Here is an 18,910-nt window from a genome sequence, read left to right as displayed (position 1 = left end):
TAGGCATATGAAAAAATGCTCAACATCACTAATCATTAGAGAAATGCAAATTAAAACCACAATGAGATATCACCTCACACCAGTCAGAATGGTGCTCATCAATAAAACAACACAGAATAAGTGCTGGCGAGGATGTAGAGAAAAGGGAACCCTCCTGCACTGCTGGTGGGAATGCAGACTGGTGCAGCCACTGTGGAAAACAGTATGGAGATTCCTCAAAAAATTAAAAATCAAACTGCCTTTTGACCCAGCTATCCCACTTTTAGGAATATACTCCAAGAACACCATAGCACTGTTTCAAAAGAAGAAATGCACCCCCATGTTTATGGCAGCATTGTTCACAATAGCGAAGATCTGGAAACAGCCCAAGTGTCCATCAGTGGACGAGTGGATTAAAAAGCTTTGGTTCATATATACAATGGAATACTACTGAGCCATAAGAAATGATGACATCGGATCATTTACAACAACATGGATGGACCTTGATAACATTATACTGAATGAAATAAGTAAATCAGAAAAAACTAAGAACTATAGGATTCCATACATAGGTGGGACATAAAAATGAGACTCAGAGACATGGACAAGAGTGTGGTGGTTACGGGGTCGGGGGGAGAACAAGGAGGGGGTTGAGGAAGGGGAGGGGCACAAAGAAAACCAGTTAGAAGGTGACAGAAGACAATTGGACTTTGGGTGATGGGAATTCAGCATAATCAAATGTCAAAATAACCTGAAGATGTTTTCTCTGAACATATGTACCCTGATTTATCAATGTCACCCCATTAAAATTAATTTTTAAAAAATAAATAAATAAATAAATAAAAAGAATATAGTCTAAGAAAAAAAATGTTTGTTTTTTTTTAAAAAGAAGAAGTAGCTGGTTGTTTCTCCTGTGTGCCCTAACTGGGGATTGAACCTGGGACATCCGTAAACCAGGCCTACACTTATCCACTGAGCCAACCGGCCAGGGCCTTATCAAAGGACTTTTAGATCTATTCACTTGGCTCTACATTATATCCCCAGAACTTATTTCTCTTATACCTGGATGTTTGTACCTTTTGACCATTTTCACCCAGTTTCCCTATTCCCCCACCCCCTGACTCTGCAACGACCAGTCTGTAATCTGCTTCAATGTGTTAGGGGTTTTTTTTTCCCCACTAGATTCCACGTATAAGTGAGATCACACGATGTTTGTCTTTGTCGTTCACTTATTTCATTTAGCATAATGTCCTTCAGGTCCATCCATGTTGTTGCAAATGGCAGGATTTTTTTTTCTCACTGCTGAGTAATATTCCGTTGTGTATATATATGCACACACACCACATTTTCTTTATCAACTCATCATCCATCAGTGGACACTTAGGCTCTTCCCATGCCTTGGCTATTATAAATAATGCATGAGCTTGCAGATATCATTTGAGATAGTGATTTTATTTCCTTCAGATATATACCCAAAAGAATAACTTGCAGATCGTATGGTAGTTCTACATTAAAATTTTTGAAGAGCCTGACCTGTGGTGGTGCAATGGATAAAGCGTCGACCTGGAAATGCTGAGGTCGCCGGTTCAAAACCCTGGGCTTGCCTGGTCAAGGCACATATGGGAGTTGATGCTTCCTGCTCCTCCCTCCCTTCTCTTTCTCTGTGTCTCTCTTCTCTAAAATGAATAAAAATAATTTAAAAAAAAAAGAAAAAAAAAAATTTTTTTGAAGAAACTCCATACTATTTCCCATAGTGGCTACACCAATTTACATTCCCAACAATGCACAAGGGTTCTCTTTTTTTTACATTCTCACCACCTTTTGTTATCTCCTATCTTTTTGGTGATTAGCCATTCTAAATAATGTAAGGTGATGTCTCATTGTGGTTTTGATTTTCATTTCCCTGATGATTAGTAACATTGAGCATCTTTTCACGTATCTGTTGGCCATTTATATGCCTTCTTTGGAAAAAGTCTTTTCAATTCCTCTGTCCATTTCTTAGTCAGATTGTCATTTTGCTATTGAGTTGTATGAGTTATTTGTATTTTTGGACAATACCCTCTTATTGGATTTATGATTTGCAAATATTTCCTCCCATTCCTTAGGATTTCTTCCCATTTTGTTGGTTTCCTTTGCTGTGCAAAATCTTTTGTTTGATATCATTCTACTTGTCTATTTTTGCTTTTGTTGCCTTTGCTTTCAGTGTCAGAAACGTTGTACCATTTGACCAACATCTCCCCATTTCCCCCTCCCATCAGCTAAATAGATCTTTTAGTAGAAAATGTTCTTTTTCATGTTTCCCAAGTCTATTCATTGAATAATTCATCCTTCTCCACAGATTTTAAGTGCCATTTTTATAGAAAATGCATACATGCATGGTTCTGTACTTTCTATATTTCTTTACTGTTGCTTATACAATGTATATTCCTGCCCCAGTACAACTGCTTTTAATTACTGTAGTTTAATAAAATATTTTCATATTCATAAGTCTCCTCCATTACTTTCCTTCCTCATTTTCTTGGTTACTTTCATGCATTTTTCTGGATATACATTTAAATCCTTTACACAAGATATCTAGGGACTGTGGCACTTTGATTGCAGTTGCATTAAATGGTACATCTTTTTAGAAGGAATTACTTTAATATAATATTAAGATTCCCACCCAGAAACAGGATATGGCTCACTATACATTCAAATTTTCTTTCATGGTCTGTGGCAAAACTGTTTTCTTTCATATAAATCCTACATATATTTTGCAAATTTTTGACCCTTTGTGAATAAAATCTTTTTTCATGATGTTTTATAGCTGATTATTGCCAATATAAAGAAAAACCCGGCCCTGGCCGGTTGGCTCAGTGGTAGAGTGTCGGCCTGGCGTGCAGAAGTCCCGGGTTCGATTCCCGGCCAGGGCATACAGGAGAAGCACCCATCTGCTTCTCCACCCCTCCCCCTCTCCTTCCTCTCTGTCTCTCTCTTCCCCTCCCGCAGCCGAGGCTCCATTGGAGCAAAGATGGCCCGGGCGCTGGGGATGGCTCCTTGGCTTCTGCCCCATGCGCTAGAGTGGCTCTGGTCGCAACAGAGCGGCTCCCCGGAGGGGCAGAGCATCGCCCCCTGGTGGGCAGAGCGTCGCCCCTGGTGGGCGTGCCGGGTGGATCCCGGTCAGGCGCATGCGGGAGTCTGTCTGACTGTCTCTCCCCGTTTCCAGCTTCAGAATAGAAAGAAAAAAAAAAAAAAGAAAAACCCATAGCCTGTTTTTGCATTTAAAATGAAATGTTTCAACCTGACCAGGCGGTGGCACAGTGGATAGAGCGTCGGACTGGGACGCGGAAGGACCCAGGTTCGAGACCCCAGGGTTGCCAGCTTGAGCATGGGCTCATCTGGCTTGAGCAAATAGCTCACTAGCATGGACCCAAGGTCACTGGCTCGAGCGAGGGGTTACTCAGTCTGCTGAAGGCCCGCGGTCATGGCACATATGAGAAAGCAATCAATGAACAACTACGGTGTCGCAACAAAAAACTGATGATTGATGCTTCTCATCTCTCTCTGTTCCTGTCCATCTGTCCCTATCTATCCCTCTATCTGACTCTCCCTCTGTCCCTGTAAAAAAATTAAAAATTAAAAAAAATTAAAGTAAATAAATAAATAAAATAAAATGAAATGTTTCACAAATGGTGTTGTTGCCCAGAACCATGCTTGTCATCGTTATTATAGCAATTTTTGTATATGTATTGGCAATAAAAGCAAAGAAATAGTCTTTTTCTTTTCCAATGTTTTATTTCAAAAAACTTCAAATATACAAAATCAAAAGAATTTCACAATGACTTGTACACCTACTGCCTGGATTCTACCACTAACATTTTACTATGTCTTTCAACTGTCTCCCTACCCGTGGCTTAACCTTCACTAAGGTATCCTCCACCTTGTTGAAATACTTACCTATCCATCCCATGAAAGCCTTCAATATTTCCCTCTGGGATAGGGGCCAAATTCTCTGCATAACATACAGAGCCCTTCCCAAGCTGACCCCAACCCACCCTTTCAGTATCGTTCCCCACAACTCCTCTTTTCTTTGCACATAAAGTGTTCTTCGCCTAAACAGCTTTTACCCAGCCTCATGAAATCCTGCTTACCCTTCATCCCCAACTCAAATATAACCTCCGTCACCAACCTTCACCAGCACTCCACTGGCTACGTTACTTGCTCCCATAAAGCTCCTATAATGCTTTGCTCATGTGTCATAATGTATTGTAAACATTTTTTATATGTCTGGCTTCCCCACTAGACCATGAGATCATCAAAAGCAAAAGCCTCCTTCATTCCTCTCCGTGTCCTGTTGCCAACCAGGGTGCCTGACACACTGTGAGGCTCCAGAGATCTCGGGGACAAGAGAAGACTCGAAGATGACAGAGGTAAGCAGGACCCTCAGCTCTCTGGAAGACCACCTGCGGGTCTGGGAAAGCTGAGTACCCACCTGTACTGGCATGCCCAGATCTAGCTTCAACCCCAAACAGGGGTCAATGAAGACGGTGAGCACGGGCTCCAGAGGGTCCTGGGCAAAGTGTTCCAGAATGGCATCATGCTCCTCCGTCCACTTGGCATCCGCCAGGCCTGTCAGCACAGCTCGGGACAGGAAGAGGGTCTTCTGCAGGAGAACAGAGAGACCAAAAGAAGTACAGCTGTCAGGACGAGTCATTTCTCCCATCCCCCATCGCATGAGGGGACTCAAAAGGTGAGAGAAGTCCAGAATGTGGAGGGAAAGCTGAGGGTGGAATCAACGATCTGTTTCCAGCTTGTGAAGAAATAAGACAGTAAGATTCTCTTGCCAGTATGAGTAAACACAGAATAAACTGTAGAGGAAAACTAAGGGTTTTCCTTTCAAGGAAGGTTATCCTTCCTTGGGATATTTTCTTTCCAAGGTATTTCATTTATGCCTGTGGTTGTAAAAAGGTATTATCAAATGACCTGCAACCTCAAAGTCAAAAGAAATTAAGAGAACATGTAGGGCCTGACCAGGTGGTGATGCAGTAGATAGAGCGTCGGACTGGGACACGGAGGACCCAGGTTTGAAACTCCGAGGTCACTGGCTTGAGCATGGGTTCATCTGGTTTGCGCAAGGCTCACCAGCTTGAGCCCGAGGTTGCTGGTTTGAGCAAGGGGTCACTCGGTCTGCTGTAGCCCCCTGGTCAAGGCACATATGAGAAAGCAATAATGAACAACTAAGGCGTTGCAACAAAGGATTGATGCTTCTCATCTCTCTCCCTTCCTGTCTGTCTGTCTCTATCTCTCCCTCTCTCTGTCTCTCTCTGTCACAAAAGAGAGACAGAGAGAGAGAGAGAGAGAAAGAGAGAACATGTAGGGTATTAGCCTAAATCAAGCAATTAGGAGCGGATGACAAACTGGGAAAAGGATAAGGGTGCAAGAGCAGCATCCTTAGGGTGCAGCAGCCTCCTCACGCTACTGAAATAAGTCTGAAATGCTGGAGAAAAGGCAATTGGCATAGCAGTGAGGAGGAAGTGAGGGAAAGGGAAAAGACTAAACAACACCGAAGAACAAACAAATCAGATGGAAAATAAAGTGTAGCTGGTGGCCAGAAAGAATTCATCTGTAGAACCCTACTAAATTAATTAAGGAAACTAAAACTACAGAGCTATAGCTCAGTGTTCTTCAGAAGCCGCCCGGTCCCTCTCCCACTACTCCTGCAAAATGAGAAGAAATCTCTTTTATTTAAAGCTTCCGCCCTGGCCGGTTGGCTCAGTGGTAGAGCATTGGCCTGGCGTGTAGGAGTCCCGGGTTCGATTCCCGGCCAGGGCACACAGGAGAAGCGCCCATCTGCTTCTCCACCCTTCCCCCTCTCCTTTCTCTCTGTCTCTCTCTTCCCCTCCCACAGTCGAGGATCCATTGGAGCAAAGTTGGCCCGGGCGCTGAGGATGGCTCTATGGCCTCTGCCTCAGGCGCTAGAATGGCTCTGGTTGCAATAGAGCAACGCCCCAGATGGGCAGAGCATCGCCCCTTGGTGGGCATGCCGGGTGGATCCCGGTTGGGGTGGATCCCGGTCGGGTGCATGCGGGAGTCTGTCTGACTGCCTCCCTGTTTCCAACTTCAGAAAAAGAAAAATATAAATAAATAAATAATAAAAAAAATAAAGCTTCCAAGTCAAGAAAACTTAGTGATCTAAAATCTTTCCTAGCCTGACCAGGTGGTGGCGCAGTGGATAGAGCGTCGGACTGGGATGCGGAAGGACCCAGGTTCGAGACCCCGAGGTCGCCAGCTTGAGCGCGGGCTCATCTGGCTTGAGCAAAAAAGCTCACCAGCTTGGACCCAAGGTCGCTGGCTCCAGCAAGGGGTTACTCGGTCCGCTGAAGGCCCGCGGTCAAGGCACATATGAGAAAGCAATCAATGAACAACTAAGAAGTCGCAACGCGCAACGAAAAACGAATGATTGATGCTTCTCATCTCTCTCCGTTTCTGTCTGTCTGTCCCTGTCTATCTCTGCCTCTGTAAAAATAAAAAAAAAAAAAAAAAAAAAAAAATAAAATAAAATAAAATAAAAATAAAATCTTTCCTAAAGATTAAAGATTAAAACACAAATGAACCAATGAGAAAAACACTACATAAATAAATAAATGGACAAAAGGATGTAAACTGACATGTCATCTCATCTCATAAAACATAAAAATATAAGCCTGACTGGTGGTGGTGCAGTGGATCGGGCCTGATTAGGCCTGATTGGACGCTGAGGATCCGGGCTCAAAAGCCCAACGTCACCAACTTGAGCACAAAGGTCATTGGCTTAAGCATGGGATCGCCCACATGATCCCAAGGTTGCTGTCTTAAAACCCAAAGTCACTGGCTTGGGCAAAGGGTCATAGGCTTGGCTTGAGCAACCCCCCCACCCCATCCCGTCAACGCCATCAAGGCACATATGAAAAGCAATCAATAAACAACTAAAGCAAAGTAATTAAGAGTTGATGCTTCTCCTATCTCGCCTTCTCCTCATTCTCTCCCTTCCTCTCTCTCTCTCTCTAAAAAGATAAATAAATAAACATATGGAAAATGTTTAATTTCAGTTGAAATCAAAGAAATAAAAATAGCAAAGATATATCACATATTGTCTGTTATTTCTTTAAAATCTTTGCTAAATTAATAGCATCCAGGTCTGGAAAGGGTTTGTTGCTAGTGTGAGGGCAAAAAGTACAATTCATTTAGAAAACAGCTGGCATTATTAAAATCATTAGAAATGGCCCTGGCCGGTTGGCTCAGCGGTAGAGCGTCGGCCTAGCGTGCGGAGGACCCGGGTTCGATTCCCGGCCAGGGCACATAGGAGAAGCGCCCATTTGCTTCTCCACCCCTCCGCCGCGCTTTCCTCTCTGTCTCTCTCTTCCCCTCCCGCAGCCAAGGCTCCATTGGAGCAAAGATGGCCCGGGCGCTGGGCATGGCTCTGTGGCCTCTGCCTCAGGCGCTAGAGTGGCTCTGGTCGCAATATGGCGACGCCCAGGATGGGCAGAGCATCGCCCCCTGGGGGGCAGAGCACCGCCCCTGGTGGGCGTGCCGGGTGGATCCCGGTCGGGCACATGCGGGAGTCTGTCTGACTGTCACTCCCTGTTTCCAGCTTCAGAAAAATGAAAAAAAAAAAAGAAATGTTCTTTACTCTTTGATCCAGTAATTCCATATATAGGAATCTAAAGGAAATATTAAGCATTTCAAAATGCGTTCATTTTACTTATATTATTCATCAGCGTATTATTATGAGAAAAAAATTAGAAATGGCAGAACGTCAAAGAGTCATGATGTAACAATGGTGCATACACCTAATTAAGCACGATACTGCCGCCCTGGCCAGATGGTTGGTTAGAGCATTGTGTGGATATGCAATGAAGCTGGTTCAATTCCCAGTCAGGGCACACACAGAAACAGATCAGTGTTTCTTTCTCTCTCTCTCTCTCTCTCTCTCCCTCTCCCTTCTTCTCTCACTAAAATCAATCCATAAAATAAAATTTCAAAATCACCACTCCATTCTTCTAACCCACTTATCTACAGGTATGGCTAGGCTCTGATGAAACCGCGAAATAAAGGTGTAGGAGGGGTCATTTAGTGCCAATTTCTAAAAGCTTTAAGTGGCTTTTGTAAATTCTTCTGCCAAAGGAGAGAACTGAAGAGAAAAAAAAAGGAAGAAAGAGAATATTTTAGAAATTAGTATCCAATTAGGACATCTGCCGTTTGTTCAACTTGTCCAGATGTTCACCTGTACAATTTATGAGGCTTCTCAATGTTTTACCCAAAGTGGGGAGATGAGGAAGGGACAGCTAAGAGACCTGTTCCTCACTTAAAATCCTCTTCTTCTGGAGAAGCAGGGGAATGGATGATTCTGCTCTTTACCTGGTGAACTGGATTCGTTGGTGTGTAGGCTACCAGTAGAGTAAGTAGAAGGAAGTGACAATTTGAAGAGAATTCCTTAGATGCCATGCTACAATTAATCTTTTTTTTTTAGAACTTTTTAAAAATTGAATTTATTGGGGTGACATTGTGTACTAAAATTGCAGAGAGTTCGGGTGACATTGTTTACTAAAATTACAGGGATTTCAGGTATATAATTCCATAATACATCACCTGTATATTGTACTGTGTGTTCACTACCCTACAACTAATCTTTTGATTCACCTTTTGTTGGAGAAGAATATTGGTCTCAAGAAAAACCCAAACTTACCACATCCACCTCAGGCTCCTGTAATTCCTCATTCTGTACTCCAGGTTCCTCCAATTCTGGCTCTGAGAAAAATAAAATTTTTAAAATGAAGGTATTCCTTAAAAAGATAAACATAGAGTCACCATATGATCCAGCAATTCCACTTCTAGGCGTGCATATATATAAAAGAAATGGAAACAGGTACTCAAATAAATATTTGTATGCCAATGTTCACAGCAGCACTAATCACAGTAGCCAAAGGGTGGAAACAACACAAGTGTCCATCAACAGATTAATGGATAAGCAAATTGTGGTAAAATATTACTCAAGCATAAAAAGGAATGGGAGTCTGCTACAACGCTATACCATGAATAAACCTTGAAAACATGAAGTTAAGTGAAAGAAGCCAGTCATAAGACCACATATTATATAATTCCATTTATATAAAATGTCTGGAATAGATAAATCAGTAGACACAAAAAATAATTAGTGGTTACCAGGATCCGGGGGAAAGGGAAGCAGTGAGAATCTGCCAAAAGGCGAGGTTCTGATGCAACTTAGAAGTAAAGATATAGGGGTCATAGGTACCAATTTCTCAAGCTTAAAGTGGCTTATTGGGGGTGGGAAAAAAATGCTCAAAAATTAGATAGTGGTGATGGTTGCACAGCTATGTGAATATATCAAAAATCACTAAATTGTATACTTTAAAGGAGTGAATTTTATAGTGAGTGAATTATATCTCAATTTTCTTTTAAAAAGCTGACTGAGGCTTCCCTGGCCAGATAGCTCAGTTGGTTAAAGCATCATCCTGAAACACAGAGGTGGCCAGTTCAATCGCTCCCTGGTCAAAGCACATACAGGCCCTGGCCGGTTGGCTCAGTGGTAGAGCGTCGGCCTGGCATGCAAGGGGTCCCAGGTTCGATTCCCGGCCAGGGCACACAGGAGAGGCGCCCATCTGCTTCTCCACCCCTCCCCCTCTCCTTCCTCTCTGTCTCTCTCTTCCCCTCCCGCAGCGAGGCTCCATTGGAGCAAAGATGGCCCGGGCGCTGGGGATGGCTCCTTGGCCTCTGCCCCAGGCGCTAGAGTGGCTCTGGTCGCAACAGAGCGACGCCCCAGAGGGGCAGAGCGTCGCCCCCTGGAGGGTGTGCCAGGTGGATCCCGGTCGGGCGCATGCAGGAGTCTGTCTGACTGTCTCTCCCCGTTTCCAGCTTCGGAAAAAAAAAACAAGAAAAAACAAAGCACATACAGGAATATATTGATGTTCCTGTCTCTCTCCCTTCTTCTCTCTATAAAATCAATAAAATAAACATTTTTTTAAAAAGCTGACCGGCCTGACCAGGCGGTGGTACAATGGATAGAGCATCGAACTGGGACACAGAGGACTCAGGTTTGAAACCCTGAGGTTGCTGGCTTCAGTATGGGATCATAGACATGACCCCATGGTCGCTGGCTTGAGCCTAAAGGTTGCTGGTTTAAGCCCAAGGTCACTGGCTTGAGCAAGGGGTCACTCGCTCTGCTGGAACCCCCCCCCCCATCAAGGCAATATCAGAAAGCAATCAATGAACAACTAAAGTGCCATAACGAAGAGTTGATGCTTCTCATCTCTCTCCCTTCCTGTCTGTCCTTATCTGTCCCTCTCTTTGACTCTCTCTCTCTCTTTGTCTCTGTCAAAAAAAAAGAAAGAAAGAAAAAAGCTGACTGGAGCTGGCGGGGGGGGGGGGGGGGGGGGGGAGTAAGTGCAGTGAGTACTAAGGTTATTCCAGGCATTCAGCTCCTGGCCTTCCAATTTCCCCCCAATCCTCTTCCCACATGGAGAAGTTGGGGGTCCACAGAAATCAAACCTCCTCCATACAACCAGGCTTGGGCACTCATTTCTTCCAGAACCCCCTTAAAACCAAGGAGGCTGTTTCTCTCCTGACCTCTCCTAGCCCAGGTATACCCTCCTGATCGGCTGCCCACACAGGAGACCAGGGTAAGATCGGTGGGTTTCCCATCGCCCATGGGCTGAAAGGAGGAAAGAACAATGAGATAAAACCAAGGGACTTTGGGGAACAGAACACTGCAACTTCCAGAAAGAAAACCTGGAAGGGGAGTCCAGTAAAGACGTGAAGGATAGAAATTATGAAAAAGGGGGAGTAGGTGATTCCAGGAGCTTTGTGGTGATTGGAATAGGCAACCGAGAAATCCAATGCCCTCTGAGAAGACCGCGGGCATTCCAGATCTCAGACAGGTCAGGGGAGGGAAACAATTTTTTTTTTAATTTTATGTATTGATTTTTTTTTTTTCTTTTTTCATTTTTCTGAAGCTTGGAAACAGGGAGAGACAGTCAGACAGACTCCCGCATGCGCCCGACCGGGATCCACCCGGCACGCCCACCAGGGGCGACGCTCTGCCCACCAGGGGGCGATGCTCTGCCCATCCTGGGCGTCGCCATGTTGCGACCAGAGCCACTCTAGCGCCTGAGGCAGAGGCCACAGAGCCATCCCCAGCGCTCGGGCCATCTTTGCTCCAATGGAGCCTTGGCTGCGGGAGGGGAAGAGAGAGACAGAGAGGAAAGCGCGGCGGAGGGGTGGAGAAGCAAATGGGCGCTTCTCCTGTGTGCCCTGGCCGGGAATCGAACCCGGGTCCTCCGCACGCTAGGCCGACGCTCTACCGCTGAGCCAACCGGCCAGGGCTATGTATTGATTTTTTTAAAGAGAGGAGAGAAAAAGAAAAAGGGGGCAGGGAGGAGCAGAAAGCATCAACTCATAGTTGTTGCTTCACATATGTGCCTTGACAGGGCAAGCCCAGGGTTGTGAACTGGTGACCTCAGTGTTCCAGGTCAACACTCTATCCACTGTGCCACCACAAGTCAGGTGGAAACTGAGATCTTAAAAGTAAACTTGTTTTGTCCTCTATAATACAATTTATATAAAGTCTAAATGTTTGTAGATACATGCAGTAAAAAAATTTAAAAACAAGCCTGACCAGGTGGTGGTGCAGTGGATAGAGCATCAGACTGGGATGCGGAAGGACCCAGGTTCGAGACCCCAAGGTCACGCCAGCTTGAGCGTGGGCTCATCTGGCTTGAGCAAAGCTCACCAGCTTGGACCCAAGGTCGCTGGTTCCAGCAAGGGGTTCCTCAGTCTGCTGAAGGCCCGCAGTCAAGGCACATATGAGAAAGCAATCAATGAACAACTAAGGTGTCGCAATGAAAAACTGATGATTGATGCTTCTCATCTCTCTCCATTCCTGTTTGTCTGTCCTTATCTGTCCCTCTCTCTGACTCTCTCTCTGTCCCTGTAAATAAATAAATAAATAAAATAAAATAAAATAAAATAAAAAATTTAAAAACAAGCTTGAGCCTAACCTGCGGTGGCGCAGTGGATAAAGCATCGATCTGGAATGCTGAGGTCAGCGGTTAGAAACCCTGGGCTTGCCTGGTCAAGGCACATACAAGAAGCAACTACTACAAGTTGATGATTCCCTCTCCTCCCCATGCCTTTTGCTCTATCCTCTCTCTAAAAAAATCAATAAATAAATAAACAAACGAGTTTGAGAGTGATAAACACCAACTCAGGATAGTGGTGACCTCTGGAGAAAGAGAGAAGGGCTTTGGGGGGAGGGGGGACAAACAGAGGGATTTCCTTATTGCTGTCACTATTTATTCCTCTTATATTAGGTGATGAGTACAAAATTATATTATTCTCTATAATTGTTCTGATTTGCTTGAAATATAGCTCTACAATCCCTTATCTAAAACCCTTGAGGTCAAGTACATTTCAGAATTTAGAATTGTAGTATAGTATATAATACCCACCCCAGGCCCCAGCAGGCTCTAGAACAGCACTGCATAATCAAACTTTTAATATTAGTAGTATTTCTGCAGAAACATATAAAAATGTATACCAAGTGGCTTATATAGACTATGAACACCTCATGTAAGTGTAGGTATGTTTTACCACCAAATAAGTTTGGATGCCAAACTTTGAGAAAAAACACATTTAGTTCTTGGCCCTGGCCATTTGGCTCAGTGGTAGAGCATCAGCCCAGTGTGTGGATGTCCCTGGTTTGATTCCCAGTCAGGGCACACAGGAGAAGCAACCATCTGCTTCTTTACCCCCCTACCTCCTCTCTTCTCTCTCTCTCTTCCCCTCCCGCAGTCATGGATTAATTGGTTCAAGAGCATCGGCCCCGGGCACTGAGGATGACTACTTGGAGCCTCCACCTCAAACACTAAAAATAGCTTGGTTACAAGCATGGCCCTACACGGGCAGAGACTTGGCCCCAGACAGGAGTTGCCAGATGGATCCCAGTCGAGAGACATGCAGTGCAGAAATCTGTCTATTTCCCCTTCTCTCACTTGGAAAAGAAGAAAAAAAAGTTTACTTTTTAAGGTATTTTAGAATTACAGTTGTGGGATTAGGAACCTGTACTATTTCTTTTCTCATTGAGGAATATTTAAGGAAGCAAAGGCTATCAATACAGACCTCAAAAGGGAGTTTACCCACCAGCCTTTTCTAGAAGTGTTTCAGCCCTGTCTTGGCCTGTCTGCCAAAATACCACAGACTGAGTGGCTTACAAACAGCAGAAATGTATTTCTCACAGTTCTGGGGGCCGGAAGTTCTAGATCAGGGTGCCAGCATAAACAAGGGCCCTCTTCCCAGTCACAGACTTCTCCTTGTGTTCTCATACAGAGGAAAGGGACAAGGGATCTCTCTAAACGCCACTTTTATTAGGCACTACTCTCATTCATAACAGCTCCACCCTCATTATTTAAGCACCTCCCAAAAGACTACCTACACAAGAGAAGTACCATCACATTGGGCATTAGGGTTTCAGCATATGAGTTTTGGAGGGAAACAAACATTCATACCATAGCAGATCCCCTCTCTCTCTAGTGGGACAGGTCTCAACCCCTGACTAACTCCCAAAATTATGGGGATTCATGTTCATTCCAGGGCTGCCTTAGAGGCTCATGTCTTCTCTGAACTTCTGTCATGTTACAAGTCAACCGGAAAGCTTCACATCAAACTCTAAGAAGGTGTAGAGCCATGGGAGCCAGAGACCCTTGGTGTCTAGTGGTCAGTGCTTTCATTTGGAAGCTCCTTCTCTCACCCCAGAGGATTGCATCCAAATGGAACCTCACTGCTTTCTCTCCTCCCTCAGCCTATTCCTGGTACCCAGCTTCTAGGAGCCAGCCCCATTCTAAACTGCTTTCAAGTCTGACCTGTGGTGGCGCAGTGGATAAAGCATCGACCTGGAACGCTGAGGTCACGGGTTAGAAACCCTGGGCTTGCCAGGTCAAGGCACATATGGGAGTTGATGTTTCTTGCTCCTCCCCCCTCCTCTCTCTCTTTCTCTCTTTCTTTCCTCTCTAAAAATGAGTAAATAAAATCTAAAAATAAATAAACTGGAATTGCTGTAAAAAAATAAAAATAAATTGCTTTCAAGAGACCTCAAAAGAAAAAATCTGCATTTTTCTTTTCTTTTTTTTGCATATTTCTAATGTCTGGGTCCTAGGGCAAGGCCCTATGTACCCTAGATCTTTCTCCCACGCCCACACTTATACTCTCAACCTTTAATATGAAAAGGGAATTCTATTTCTCTCCATCTTGACAGGCTGCTAGCAGTGTAAAGAAGTCCCAAGTAGGTCCTGGCCGGATAGCTCCCTTGGTTAGAGTGTCAACCCGATATGCAAAGGTTGCAAGTTCAATCACCAGTTAGGGCACATACAGGAACAGATTGATGTTTATCTCTATCTCTCTCTCGCTCGCTCACCATTCCTCTCTCTCTAAAATCAATAATTTTTTTAAGCCCTAGGTAAAAGGCAAGGACTATACTTACCTCACAGTCATATCTACACTGACCCACACTGTAAGGGACAGCCCAGTGACAACAGCAGCTACCAAAAACCTTCCAACCCTATTAGTCTCAGCGCATCTACAAGGAAAGAATCCCCCAGATCGAAGCTACAAGAAGCAGCCTTTTTAAACTCTTTTCTCTCTCAGTCTAGACCTCAGGCTTCTTCTCCTGTGACCCGGAACCTGAACCTCCTTAGTCTACCAGGGCTCTGCCAAACTGAGGGTGGAGGTACAAGAGCCTCAAACAGATGGCAGAAAGCATCAGTCAGGCTTAGGATTCAAGGGGTGGCAAAGCAGACTGAGTTTCCATGGTGATGGGCTTAATGGGAGAAAAACATTGTTTTGCCAGCCAGGGTAAAAATGGGAAAAAGGAACGGGTTGGAGCAACAATGAACAGTTGAATAAGGAGGTAGAAGCTAACGTAAAGGATTGGCTGGTGAGCTCTTACTGCACTGGGGAAATTTTTAAGACAGGAGGAAAACACAAAGAGACCCAGTGGCAGGCCCAAGATTCTGCTGAACTTGCTACTTCCTACTCAAAAGTATCAGAACCTGCTCCCCAGACCTAAAACCCTCCTGAAATACAAACATTCACCCACCAAGCCCCAGGCAGCATGCACCCACCAGGCTCCTCCGTGACAGGCTCCTCCGTGACAGGCTCCTCCTTGACAGGCTCCTCCTTGACAGGCTCCTCCTCAGCTGGCTCCCGCTCCTGCTCCAGCTCCGGCTCCCTGGCAGCAGGCAGCGTGGCCTCCTGAGCCCCAGCAGCCAGAGCAGCTTGCTTGCGGGTGCTCTTTGAGCCACCCCCTTTCTGCTTCTTCCCAGCTTTGCTGGACATCGTGTAGCCAAGCCCTGCAGACACACAGGGAGCTGGGAGTCCACAACTCAATCCACCCCCAACCCAGTAGGTGGATTCAGAAAAGACCACAGTCCCTTTTGAATTCACCAATTAACTGAGACCTCACATAAGATCTTATCTGGGGGCACCCACACCCTGCTCCACTAACCAAGGGGCCTTGCAATCCTCACTCCTTTCCCACTGTCTTCAGAGCACTGGGTTAAAAACCAAAGTCATCCCTCAAGGCATTAGGAATAAATAGAAGTTAAAGATGGTGGCCCAATAGACACCCCATTAATGAGGGTTTAGGAAGCCTTACGTCTGCCCAGAGTTATGAGAAGTAAGATAACCAGGAAAGGATATATCAAGCTGAGGTCTGGTTGCACACACCCTTAAACTCTACTCCTCAGAGACACGGCTGAGTGAGAGAAGACCCAAGGAAAAGAAGACTGTCTCCAGGTTCCCCACCCTTTGTCACTGCGTTGAGTCAATGAAGTAAACCAATGTGATGCTATGTGCTTCCTTTTCTCCCAAGTTACCCCTGGAAGGGGCGGGGGGTTGAAAAATGCTCCTCTTGCTCACTCTGAAACCTCCAACCTCCTTAAAGAAAGGCCATGTTTGCAACATGTCTCCTTAGTGTTTAATTCCTCAGGGACAGAAGCCCTGTTTTGTGTATACTAAAAAGATTTTTTTCTAAAGTGAGAAGTGGGGAAGTAGAGAGACAGACTCCCACATGCGCCCGACCGGGATACACAGGCATATCCACCAGGTGATGATGCTGGGCCCATCTGGGCTGTTGCTTCATTGCAACCAGAGCCATTCTAGCGCCTGAGGCGGAGGCCATGCAGCCATTCTCAGCGCCCAGGACAACTTTGCTCCAATGGAGCCTTGGCTGCCAGAGGGGAAGAGAGAGAGAGAGAGAGAGAGAGAGAGAGAGAGAGAGAGAGAGAGAGAGGAAGGAGAAGGGGAAGGGTGGAGAAGCAGATGGGAGCTTCTCCTGTGTGCCCTGGCCGGGAACCAAACTCAGGACTTCCACATGCCGGGCCAATGCTCTGCCAGTAAGCCAACCGGCCAGGGTGAAAAATCTTGGCATACTTGGCTGAGTAACTCGGTGCTGACTGATAATGAAAACCAAGATCAATGGACTCCAAATGTCCTGAGAACAGATTGGAAGAAGGAAGGACCAAAATCACCCAACACTGAATTTCAAATTTCGTGGAGGGAGAGGAAGATGGGGACTGAGGAAGGCCACAGTAGTGCCTCTCAGAAAACAGGAGAGTGGAAAGCAGGGGCTGACGAGGCAGGGCTTCAGGATCCCCAGGGCAGTGTCTGATTTGCTGGGCACTGCCTCCCCATTCAGCTAGCTCCTGACAGCCACCTGTAGCTTTCCTTCTTCTCCACAGGCCTCCACGGCATCGACCGTAGCTTATGAGTGTCAGACCTGAAGGATTTGTCCTTTGCTCCAAGAAAAAACGTTCTATTAGGCCAACACATCAATAAAACCAGCTACAGCAGCCCGGCTTCCCCCACCGGTCTCCGGAGAAGCGTGGGGCTGCCCATCCCGCTTCCGGCTGGATCCCCGGGGGCATTCCTCAGGCAAGGTCGGGAGCCCCTCCCCCTGGGCTTCACCCCCTGATCCCACAGGGCAGGAGGGCAGGCCCAGGGGGAGCTGTTCCGCTCGCCTGTGGCTTCTTCTATTCCTCAGAATTAAATTAAATGCCGTAGGGGACCGGCCCTCTCCTCAAACTTATCAGTGGGCAAATATTTTCTCACAATGGCTTCCTCACGCATCTGTCACAACTGTCACAACTGTCTCCGTTTTTTTATCTCAGCCCCAATTGCCCCTTCTTCTTCCCTCCTCCGTCAACTGCCCCTTCCTCCATAACTGCCCTCACAACTGCCCCTTCCCTCCGATAACTGCCCTTTCCTCCCTCCCTCCAGCTGTCCCTCCTACCGTCTCACCGCTGCCCCTCGCCCGGACCTCCCACTTAACCACAGGATTCCTTTTCCCTTCGCCTTCGCCCTGGACACACACCTCAGGACGCCGGCCCTCTCCTCCTTAGGCCGACGGACGCGCCACTCGGGCTAAGAAGTTGCCCGGCTCGGTGCTCTCGGACTTGCGCCTGCACGCGTCGCCATGGAAACCCCGGGCCGGGACCTGCGAGCCGCAGCTGTGCTAGGGCGCCGAGCCGCCTCCTCCGCGCAGGCGTAGTGAAGCCCTTCTCCGCTACCGCATTCGGCTCTGTCTCCCTGGCCCGGACTCAGGGCATGAGAGCTAGGGGGCAAGGGAAGCCACTAAGTCTGGCAGGCTGGAGGGCGCGTGGGATCTGGTCTGAGGACAGGGCTCAAAGGGCTGTGGCCGGAAACAATGAGCTGCCCTCCCGCAGAACACTGACAAGGCCGGGGAAACCCAAGCGCCTTCCCCGCGCTCGGAGCTTGAGGGCTCCATCCCGAATGCGCCCAGCAGGTGGCGCCCGCAGTCCCGCTTGCGAGGCTCGTTGGCACTTGCGAAGGCGCTCCAGGATTTCGAGGCAGCCCTGGCTGCAGCTGGGTACCGGGGAAAAACCGGGGCTGGAGCACCCCTGCCCTCCCACTCCTTCACTCTTCTTAGTTCGGACTGGGGTCTAGGATCGTTCAGCATCGCGGGACGTGGAAAAGGAGGGAAAAACAGAACTGGAATCTTTGGAGTCTGAGGATTAGCTTTGGAAAGCGTCGCTCATTTGGGGGGTAACGGGAGGCGGGAACTCCCTGGGGAAGGTGACCAGCCGGGGAGGCGCTCGGCTCTTCGAAGGAACAAAGGTTGAGTCCTGGAAAAGCTAAAGGTGGGGCAGCCCTTAACCACTGCTAGGGGGCGCTGCAGGCCGGGGCCGCAGGAAAAGGCGCCTAGGAGACTTAGGTTGTATCTGGGGCCTGAAGATGCTTCAGGGAGACTTGGAGATACAGGGAGGAAACCATCAGGGGGATGGGAAGGCACCCTCCCTGCTTCCATCAATAGTGCCTAATTAAGACAAAGCCAGCAGCGAGCCCACTGATTGCATTTCCATGAGGAGCTAAATTGATGACATTTTCTTTGCTGGATGAGGAGAGGGGAGCCGAGGTGGGTATTCCTGGTGGGTGTTCACACCTGACGCCTCTCATTATGCTAGTCTGGCACTGAGAAGAGTGGCAGTCTCTGATAACTCCTGACAAGCCAATGGATTAACTCACACCCAAATCCAACCCTGACCTCACCATCCCACCTACAACATCTTTATTTTCAGCATTCACAAACCTGCCCTCAGCACCCCCCACGACCACCACCACCACCACCACCATCATTATCTTTAAGATGGGTCTCTTGAGCTCTGATTTGTGACCTTATGCCCAGCCCAAACTGAGAGCAAGGATCGAAAGAGAGAGGAGGTCCTGCCACAACTCAAAACCAGCTGCATACCAAATAATGTTAAGTGGGTAATCCCCTTCTCAAATCCAGTAGACAGTGGGTGGCAGACAGAGGTAACATGATTGGTCAGATCCCCCAAAGAGAAGTCCCAAAGGAGAAGATTTGAGGGAAGGCCTGGGGTAGGGA

The 18,910-nt window shown here is 46.8% G+C and overlaps 1 protein-coding gene across 1 annotated transcript in view; it reads right to left on the bottom strand.

Moving 5' to 3' along the window:
• The window catches only part of DNAH2 (dynein axonemal heavy chain 2), a 108,643-nt gene extending 91,129 nt beyond the window's left edge, over positions 1-17,514 (bottom strand). The window contains 4 exon segments of the mRNA XM_066364801.1: positions 4,451-4,621; positions 8,684-8,745; positions 15,129-15,356; positions 17,378-17,514. Of these exon segments, the coding sequence (XP_066220898.1) occupies positions 4,451-4,621; positions 8,684-8,745; positions 15,129-15,342 (447 nt within the window). The 5' untranslated portion in view covers positions 15,343-15,356; positions 17,378-17,514.
• Between the last annotated feature and the right edge of the window lie 1,396 nt (positions 17,515-18,910).

This window comes from Saccopteryx leptura, chromosome 2, assembly GCF_036850995.1.
Source record: "Saccopteryx leptura isolate mSacLep1 chromosome 2, mSacLep1_pri_phased_curated, whole genome shotgun sequence".
NCBI lineage: Eukaryota > Metazoa > Chordata > Mammalia > Chiroptera > Emballonuridae > Saccopteryx > Saccopteryx leptura.
The sequence above is the reverse complement of the archived record's forward strand: the minus strand, read 5'-3'. Positions and strand labels throughout refer to the sequence as shown.